The 10855-nt window shown below is 40.2% G+C and overlaps 1 protein-coding gene across 1 annotated transcript; it reads right to left on the reverse strand.

The window, feature by feature from the left end:
- Positions 1 to 3373: 3373 nt before the first annotated feature.
- On the reverse strand, positions 3374 to 8175 carry LOC137046775 (hydroperoxide isomerase ALOXE3-like). Its single transcript, XM_067424175.1, has 5 exons — positions 7686 to 8175; positions 7468 to 7589; positions 5189 to 5289; positions 4825 to 4995; positions 3374 to 3630 (listed from the first exon to the last, which is right to left on the reverse strand). Exons 1-5 carry the CDS (start codon positions 7709 to 7711, stop codon positions 3451 to 3453), a joined length of 600 nt encoding a protein of 199 aa, XP_067280276.1. The 5' UTR covers positions 7712 to 8175; the 3' UTR covers positions 3374 to 3450.
- Between the last annotated feature and the right edge of the window lie 2680 nt (positions 8176 to 10855).

A 10855-nucleotide genomic window follows, 5' to 3' on the forward strand; every position in this document is an offset into this window, starting at 1 on the left:
AAACTCAGTAAACCCTGGCTTGATATTATTATTTGTGACATGAGAACAAAATATGCACTAAATTAACGATCTCCTAAATATTTCCTAATTTCACTAAACTTTAATGTCGTGATGTATTTATTTATTCGGTTAAACCTGGATCTTTATGTAAGATGGCTATTTCTGCTTTCGTAGGCTCATTCAGTGAATATAAGCACCTCATGTGCAAACTGGGGGCCGGTGTGATGAGACGTCATGCTCGGCTAGATTCGCCTGAACTCGTCATCCTCGGATGCGGAGCTGCGCGCGGAGTTACAATAAATGCCTATTATTTGGTTTTATGGTGATATTTTTGCAAATGTTTCTTAAAAAAATCAATGATATTTGTCCACTGGAACGATCACTTTAAATTGAAAACGGTTTACATAAAGCAATTATATTTCAAACAGATGGAATGAGAAATACAGGCCTGCCTCTAATAAAAGCCTGCTTAAGCCGGTTCCCATCGGCAGTTCAGGTGAATAAAGGCCCCGGTCTTCATTTGAGGAATTACGGTAATTAAAGATGATAAGACTTGGTGCCACTTCAATTTTACTGCAGTTTTTGAAAAGACATGCAAGGTATTGAATCAGTGTTTGCTGAGAGATCTATCATTAAAGGCTAGAAGTTTGCTCACTATGATCTTATACGACCCAGTCACGTTATATTAATAAAAACCCATCCTATGAATTTAATATTAGATAAGTGGTGTACTGTGGTGTGACAGGCAGCGGGGCGAGGGACCGCGAGAGCGGGCCGGTGATTAGTGTTGACGAGTGCCAGCTGCGCGACACACCGGTCTCGTCTCGCGGTCATGTGACGGGAGCATAAAAGGAGGAGCAATGGCTGCGGAAGACGAGAGAGGACCAGGCCTGGAGTTTATGTTGAGTTTTGTTTAAGGTTTATTATGTGTTTGTGGGCAGTCATCCGTGAGGGGCTGCCCGCGGTTATACTTTCGTTTTGTTTATTTATTTGTATATTAAAGTTTGTTGAACGTTCGCCGGTTCCCGCCTCCTTCCTTCCCATTTAAGATTCGTTACATGGTGATTGAGCCCTCCTCATTTATTTATGTGATTAGATTTGGCTGTTACATGGGTGTCAAGAGTACATTTACTAAATATTACATTACTACTGCCACAGTGCTTACATTTATGTACAGAAACGTCCTACATGGAGCTATGAAAAATGTTAATGTTAATGTCTTGGAGAATGTAAAAAGAATTGAAAGTAAAATCAAGTCATTTTCATCTTTTTAACATGTTGATTTATTTAACATTTCTCACTTGCCCACAAGGCAATAGCACAATGGCAGCGCTCTGACAAACCTCAGCTAGAGTTTTGATGGATCACATTTGAACCTGACTGTGTTGAACACACTGCATACTCAAGAACATCCCGGGTTGGCACATTCCCAGGATTGACCTGCAGCATCTTCATCCATTGTTTGGTCTCTTATCTAAATCTGACCATGGAGTTGACTTTGGAGAAAGCTGAAGCTGATAGGCCGACCCAATCAGTGGCACCTGCACAATCACATCATGTCTGAGAGGGAAACAACAAAATGAGGGTTTCTGAGATATTTATTTTTTCCTTTTTATTTTATTTTTTATTTTAGAAGTAACGAGTACTTCCGATTATGGACAGAAATGTAGCAGGGTAAAGAGTACCATATTTGCCTCTCAAATGTACTTGAGTAAAGTCATGAGTACTCCCCAAAAATGATACTCGAGTAAAGTACAGATCCCTCAAAATTGTACTTAAGTACTGTACTCAAGTAAATGTAATTTGTAGCATTGGGATTTCCCCCTACTAAGTTTACTACTAAGTGAAAAGGGACAAGCAGAGGCGTAATGCTACAAACCACAAGTTTTTTTCACCAAGCCAAAGGCGAACAAAGGAACCAAAACTCCATCAGGACATGATGGAGAAAAATAAACCTTAGAGAAACCAGACTCAGTCGGGGTGCCAGTTCTCCTCTGGCCTATTAACACACCGTGTAAGATTATTATTCTGGCAACCTTACAGGTCAGAAATCATATTAGATCAAAATTTCAGGCTATCCCGGAAGAGACAGATTTATTTAGGATGGGGCATCGATTACACAAGAGTATGAATACATGAAAGATCGGAGTTATTGCGCCGAAGACGGGTTTTGAGCATGTCGTGCCGGTGAGGCAAATTCGGAGGAGACACCATTTGACACGGCTCAGCAGACACTCCAGGATGAGCTGGTCATGTCCAGGCAGGTCCACCATCCGATCAGGACAGGGCCCAGATCCGGGATAAACCTCGGGATAAACAGAGAGACTAACATTAGCGTAGATGTCACTCTTTTTATGATGTAACGAGTACATCAGGTGTTATGGGAAGTGTTCCCGGTTCCGGCTGACCTAGTTAATGCAGCCTAACAATCAGTCAATTGATCTGAATAATGAAAGTTAAAAATGTTCTGTGTGTATGCCATAGTAAAGAGATGTGTTTTTAGTCTAGATTTAAAGTGACAGAGTGTGTCTGCTTCCCGAACAATGCTAGGAAGACTATTCCACAGTTTAGCCATTTCTTTCTAAAAGGAGCATAATTGTGAAGACACAGCCTTTTCTAGTATTTTTGATAGAAACGGTAGATTCGAGATTGGCCTGTAATTGACTAATTCTTTAGGATCAAGTTGCGTTTTTTTAATAAGTGGTTTAATTATAGCCAACTTAAAAGTTTTGGGTACATATCCTAATGTCAAAGATGAATTAATGATATTAAGCAGAGGATCTATGACCTCTGGAAGTATCTCTTTTAATAGCCTAGTCGGTATAGGGTCAAGCATACATGTTGTTGATTTTGATGATTTTACAAGTTTAGCCAATTCTTCTCCTCCTATAGCAGTGAATGAGTGTGTGTGTGTGTGTGTGTGTGTGTGTTCGCCTATAGTAGTGAATGAGTGTAATTTTTCATCAGTGACACTACAGCGCTCTGTCTGAAGTGATACTGTAATAGACGGCTGTATGGTTATAATTTTATTCCTAATATTATCAATCTTACTAGTAAAGAAGTTCATAAAGTCATTACTGCTGTGTTGTTTACAAACATCAGAAGCTGAAGCTTTATTTTTTGATAATTTAGCCACTGTATCGAATAAATACTTAGGGTTGTGTTTGTTTTCTTCTAAAAGAGTTGAGAAATAAGCAGATCTAGCAGTTTTTATGGCCTTTCTATATGCTATCATGCTCTCTTTAAAAAAAAAAAGAGAGCATGATTATGCAGGATATGCAACAAAAAAAAAAGAAAATACAAAACTAACAACCAAAAGTGCTTCCTTTCCTTAGTATTATGTGTTTGCACAACACAGACCAATCAAATTAGGAAACAAACTAAATATTTTTTTATTGACAACGCTATTAATAGAAAGACAAACATATTGAGAAGGACTGTTGTATCCTTTCAAATGGCCACACTGTTGTCCACATTTTCGGGCTTCAGATAGGTGTAGGGAAGCTCCAACTTCTTGTTCCGCTCCTCGATGAGATCGGACAACTCCCGCAGATCCTTTTTGAAATCCTCATTGAGTTTGAAAGGGACGTCTTCATCATACAGATTTTCTGGAATATATCCCAGAGGGTACTACGGACAGGACATCAAGATTTTTATCGTAAATAACATGTTGATAATAATGTTTAACACAATTTTTTTCTAAACAGGGCAAATTAGCGTAAGAGCACAATTCAAATGCCCTCAGATGGGAATGGAAAGTTTGCCATGTGATCTACTGACTATGTGCAAAAACAATAACAATAGTAATCAATGTAATCTACCAGTTAGCATTTTGTTTAAGACAAGATTTTTTTGGGTCATCAAACATCAGTAAATTGACGAGTGCAAACCTATGTAAATCACCTCGTATGCTTAATTGAAATACTCTCCTGCCATATAAATCTACAAATGCATATGCAATAAGGTCAGCCACAAATTTTAAGTGCAAATTTTGCAGTGTAAGTAAGCCATAGTCACACATGTTGGTCTATGTGGTTTACAGGGACTCTCCATAGGCGTAATGGTTTTTATACTGTACAAACCGTATTTTCTATCCCCTTATACTGCCCCTAAACCTACCCATCACACACACACACACACACACACACACACACACACACACACGCACACACACACACACACACACACACACACACACACACACACACACACACACACACACACACACACACACACACACACACACACACACACACACACACACACACACACACATGTTGGTCTATGTGGTTTACAGGGACTCTCCATAGGCGTAATGGTTTTTATACTGTACAAACCGTATTTTCTATCCCCTTATACTGCCCCTAAACCTACCCATCACACACACACACACACACACACACACACACACACACACACGCACACACACACACACACACACACACACACACACACACACACACACACACACGCACACACACACACTGCCCCTAAACCTACCCATCACAGGAAACATTCTGCATTTTTACTTTCTTAAAAAAAAATCATTTAGTATGTTTTTAAGGCCATTTGAATTATGAGGACATTTGATATGTCCTCATAAACCACATTTATAGTGTAATACCAGTGTAATACCCATGTAGTTATACAAATTTGTGTCCTCATAAACCACTTAAACAGGCTCACACACACACACACACACACACGCACACACACACACACACACACACACACACACACACACACACACACACACACACACACACACACGGATGCCATTGAGATTGTTCTTTTCCCATGTGCCCTGATGAGGGCCATACTCACATGGTCTGCAGAGTCCTTGCTCAGCAGTTTCAGGACAGCCATCCCGTTCACCGTCGTGCTCACATCCGGCAGGGTCTCCAGGATCATGCCCTCAGTGGTCTGGCCTTTCTCCTTGGGAGGGGGCATTCTGAGGGCAGTGGGGTAGTTGGGCATCCAGCCGCCAAAGTCAAACTGGCGGGAACGAATTGGTGAAAAAAGGGACATTTATATATTCACAAAGAATAATAAGCACATGATTAACATCACTTAGCATTTCATTAAAATTTCACACCATAGAAAGTTGATATGGAAAGGTTTTTCCATCTTTTGTTTTGTTTTAGGATCACAGACTGCAGCTTTGGAAGGGAATTGACTTCTAACTGACCTGTCCATTGTTTACAGCGGCATGTTGGGCTGATGCAGTGAAGATCACCATGGTAACAAACTTGATAAGCTCTTCCAATGTCTGAAAAGATGAAGGTATTCCTGGGAAATATAATGAAAGGCTGTTTCTGTAAGGGACTCAGCTTAGGATGTTTCTACATACACACACAAGCACACACACACACACACACACACACACACACACACACACACACACACACACAAAAATTGAGAGTGGAACCATACACACACACACACACACACACACACTAAAATTGAGAGTGGAACCATACACAGACACACACACACACACACACACACACACACACACACACACACACACACACACACACACACACAAAAATTGAGAGTGGAACCATAAAATATAAACTATGTTTGACTATTGCTATTCATTGACAGGTCAGTGGTCATAATGTTATGCATGATCAGTGTATATCCTATACTGTCTAAATACTGGGTTAAACACACACACACAAAAGGAAACCTTTGTTTAAAGGTGCACTATGCAACTTTTCTGTCCACTAGAGGGCGCCTATTCAAAACAAAGGTGTAGTTTGATGACGCAAAGTTTGATCTCAGAATCTTGGGACATGTGGTCTTCACCTAATCAAATTGATGGATGAGGTTATTACATTACTGTAGTGTGAAGCAGAGCAGGAGCGAGTGTTGTGGAGCTGAGCGAGACCACTGGAGTGATTCTTTTATTATGATGGGACACAGTTGCCGGCGCTGTTTCCGCTTTTCCGGTAATGAGTATGAGGTAACGTAGCTCTGTTTATCATATTAGATACATTTGAGTGTGTTGGAAAGGATGCTATGGCGTTACTCTGTGCGTTCGCTCGGCGGCTGCTGTGACACTTCTTCACACTGCTAAAGTAAAGCGCTTCTGCAGAATAACACTGGAAACCGAGGGTAGCGCAGATATGACGCGATTGACAGGCGACTCGCTCAGACGCTATGATCAGACATCCCGGCCCCTTGGTTAAAATAGCAATTTTCTCACGATTTACAAATAGTTGGAAACATTTGGGATATTGTAAGTACTCAACTGAACAAAATATATAACACTGGCCTAGTGGTTTTTGGATATTTTACTTCAAATATATTACATAGTGCACCTTTAAATGTCCTGATATGGCAACAATTCCTTTGGAAATGCAAACTCATTGGTCTAGACTAGGGGTGTCCATGGTTTACCGATTAACCGTTAAAAATTGTGTAACTGAGTAGAACATTTTGCTCGGTTAAGTGGCGTCAATGACGTGCTTTGAATTTAGTTGTAATATATTTTTGCACCACTAGAGACCGCCAGAGCGCTCCCAGACATTTGTAATATCCACAAGAAGAAGTCATGACCAGCTTTCTAACATGAACCAGGCAAAGAAAAGTACAGTGTGGGAGCACTTTAAAAATGAGAGTGACGGGGCAAAATGCAAGTATTGCAATGCAGTGCTTACCGCATTCTTCAGGTTATAAGTCGCTCCGGAGTATGAGCCGCATCAGTCAAAATATGCGTCATGAAGAGGAAAATAACATACGTCGCACTGGACTATAAGTCGCATTAGGGCAGAAGCAGAGCGGGAGCCGCGCGCTGGGCATAACGGAGCAGAAGAAAGAAAGTTTGAAGTGAGAAACTTGTGAGGGACTAGAGAAAAGCAGACGTTACTTTAACTGTAATGAAGAAAACAAAAAAGCTAATCGCGGACTGAAAGCAAGATGGCCAGAGCTGAAGGGACGAGTCCACAGATGCTTGAACTCTCTGCCGGGAGAGGCTCAGCCGCGCGAGACGAACGCTGTGGGAATCGCTCTCCGCTGCATATTTTACTACATGCCCTAATCATGACGGCGTCCTCGCGGCCACTCGCACTGCTCGTGAACTGGAGCGCATCTCATCCTAATTTAACGAAACTCAGCGTACGCCTCACAGACATGACATAGATCTTAAGAAAGCTTGAAATGTCTTTTAACAATTTAAAACGAAAAGAAATAGGCTACTCTCTGATTGTGTAATCCATGATGTGAATTTCTCTCTATAGGCGCGTTCACTACGGAGATGGCGGTCGTCAAATTAATAAACTAAAAATAATAACCCTGACGCACACTATGGTTAACCGAGTATTAACCGCTAAGGGCCTCGGTTAACGGATAATGAAAAACTTGAAAACGTGCAGCCCCTAGTCTAGACACATTATATTCCACCAGAAATCAGACGTGCTGCCTCTTAAACTGCAGCAGCACTGATAACGACTGATAGCAGACCTGAGCAATCTCTTTCCAGGAAGCCATTGGTGAATATCTCACTGATCCAGCGCTGTAGCTCTGTGTCCTTCTGCACGTGTTCATCGTGTTGATAGTAGTGTGACAAGAGAGCCGCACCCAACCTGTAAGCAACCTCACAGTCAGATGTTTTTCTTTTTTGTTACTTTTTTTAGCTTAACTTTTTTAAACACTAGATTAAACTCCTCGGGTAGTCCTACTTGTTGATGATATTCCACAGTTTCATCCCATCATCTCTGTAGTAGTAGTTGGGAACCTTCTCCAGGCCTCTCTCAGAGATGTTATCGGGGAGACAGAGGGCGCTGTAGGTCAGGGAGGCAGTGGCACGCTTCAGCAACTTTTCCAATGACTCTCCACCTACTCCTGCATACTAAGAGTAGAGCCATTAATGGAGAGAAGATAGTTACATAAAGGCTATAAACAAGGTTTGAGCACCACAAATCCAATTATAATTTTCTGAAAAGTTAGGCAAGGCAAGGCATGTTTACTTGTATAGCACATTTCATACCAAATGGCAATTTAAAGTGCTTTACATAGAAATGAATTAAAATAGTGGTAACATATGCATAAGAAATAAGAATATTTTTTGAAAATAAAAACAACTGTTGTAAAGAGACATTTAAAAGTTAAATAAAAAATACGAAAATAGTAGATTGTTCAAGAAGTCAGTCATCTCAGAAAACTTTAAAGAGCCATATGCATGGGCGTCACTAGGCCCTTTTTAGGGTCTTATGCCTCAGCCACCCTAAAAAATATGTGATTAACCTTTAAGACATATGAAAGTGGCAGGAGGCTTCGGCTTCGTCCCATCTTTTAGCCTGTGTGTGTGTGTTGAGTTCTTCAATCCACAGCGGAGAACGTCAGAAGCAAAAGTGTGTGCGTAAATCTGAGCCTCATTGGTCTGGCACCGCTCGTCAATGTCATAATATTAAAAAAAAACAATCAAATCAGAGTAAAGGCGGGCTTTATGTTGACACAGAAACTGCTGAGGCTGAGCACATTTAACAGCGCAACTCGACGACAAGTGAGAGAAATGAAGCAGACGAACTAAACATTCATGTTTGACAGCTGCTGCTTTAAGTCAGAAACGCTAAACACAAGACACAAATATTCAGGCAAATGAATACACTTTCGCCTAATTTCGCCTTTTTAAACGGCAAATATGCCAATGTGATTCATAATGTAGGCCTAATTAATGAAGAAGAAATATTAACACAGCCATTTCCATCAGATTAGGCATAAGATTGATAATGAATGTGTGTATATTGTAAATTAATATCATTCCATTTGTAACCTTCAGTAAATTAAAAAAATAGCCTGTATTGGGCATACGATTAGTAATATTAGTATATATTGTGAATTCATTTAATAAACTTAAAATTTTAATAAACAGTCAATTAATGTGTCTAAGAAAATTATTCTTAAAACATATAAATATCAGTATATTAATATGTAAACCATACTTTCTTCACTGACGAAAATGGAAAAACAATATCAGTCTAAGCTCAGCGTTATGAGACAGGGCAAGATAAAAACAGAGAAAAAGAGAGATGTGGAGATAAGAAAAACAAATCATCTAATGCCCAGTGTAACGGTGACGGCCTGATAAATAAATTCACAAAAATCAACTATTTTGTTTAGATTAAGGTCAGTTAGTTCGGGCGCCAGACAGGCAACCCTATCAATAGTTTCTAACGCAAATAACCCAGATTGCATAACATTTTACATTTATGCATTTGGCAGACGCTTTTATCCAAAGCAACTTACATTGCATTTAAGGTACACATTTTTACATTATTGTCAGTTCTTGCTTTCCCTGGGAATCAAACCCATGACCTTGGCGTTGCTAGCGCCGTGCTCCCCTGTTTGAGCAACAGGAAAGCTGGCATAAGTGCCACACGTTACATAAATCAACTCAGAGTAAAGATTAAATTCAATATAAACAATGTATTTCACAAAAGGAAAATTAAACAATAATTATCACAAAAAAATCCACTCTCAATTCTAGCTGATCGAACATAGTACCCAACTGAATTCAAATTAATTTTCATTTCAAAAGTCACAGATTCCTGATTTCTCACAAACACCTAAGAAACTAGGGCAAAATTGGGGCAAAGAAAAGTAATGGCGAAACAAACGGAAGTCAAAGAAAAAAGAAATAAATCAATTAAAGCAGATGACAAAATAAACTGACAATAGAGAAATACTACTCACGTATTACTTTGAAAGTAACAACAAATGGGAAGTGTGGAAAGTGCTGAGGTGAATTATGTGGGTGGATGTGGGGAAAGACCAGCTGGTGTGTATGCCGTGAAGCCACAACTTTCAGCAATGGCGAGACTTGATCAGATGATCGTCAATCCAGCTGGTTGAAAATGCTCAGCGTGGAAAACATCTTGACGTTGGGAGTGTGAGTATACTCCCGCGTCCACTCCAGCAATGGCCTAGCATTCAGTCCTCTGAAGTTAAGTCAGTAAGTCGCCCAGGTCAGGGGAAATATGATCACCTTCACATTTCCTATTATCTTTTCGTGAAGTGAACACCGAAACAGTTCTCCCATTTAATGAGGAGTTCTTGGCTTGTCAGCACACATGGATTGAGGCTACAAGGTTCTCACCTCTCTCGCACTCCAGCACAATCTCAACCACCACTCTAAAACAAAACTCCCCTCCATTAAATGGAAATGAGTGAAGATTTTATATATATATATATATATATATAAATTCAGCTTTGCAGCATTGTCAGAAGTCAAGAAACTCCTCTTCTTCGTCAGTGGATTCATGGAAGAGTTCCAAAAGTTTTGACTTTTCCAGGTGGCTTAACTCCTCAAGGTTGGGAAAGCATGGCTTCAGGTTGCATACGTGAACAGTACGCACATCCTCACCAGTGTTTTCTGTGATAATTCAGTGCCACCCGATAATTCAGTGGTCCCAACTGTTTGATTATCCGGTAGGGACCTTTCCTTTTATTGGCAAGTTTAGCACTAAAATAATGAAGTGCACTTGACTGTGGAAAATGATTCACCCATACACAGTCTTTGTCTTTATAGGTGACATCTCTTTAAGAGACATTCTGTCTTTCGGATGCTTTCTTTGCGCATTCTTTGACTCTAGTTTGCAACATGGACAGATGTTCTGTTCTGTGAACTCGTAGGATGGAGCAGTTGGAGAAAGATTTTGCCCATGCAGCAGCTTGTCCATTGGCCCCTGTAGTTTTCTCCCTAGATGAAGCTCGGCTGGAGACATACCAATGGTTTCTTGAACCGCTTAATTAATGGCAAATCTTAGCTCAGGTAAGTGTTGGTCCCACTTTCTATGATTGTCATTAACATAGGCTGAAATCATCTGTTTTATGTTCTGTTGACTCGTTC

This window comes from Pseudorasbora parva, chromosome 18 (assembly GCF_024679245.1).
Source record: "Pseudorasbora parva isolate DD20220531a chromosome 18, ASM2467924v1, whole genome shotgun sequence".
Lineage (NCBI taxonomy): Eukaryota > Metazoa > Chordata > Actinopteri > Cypriniformes > Gobionidae > Pseudorasbora > Pseudorasbora parva.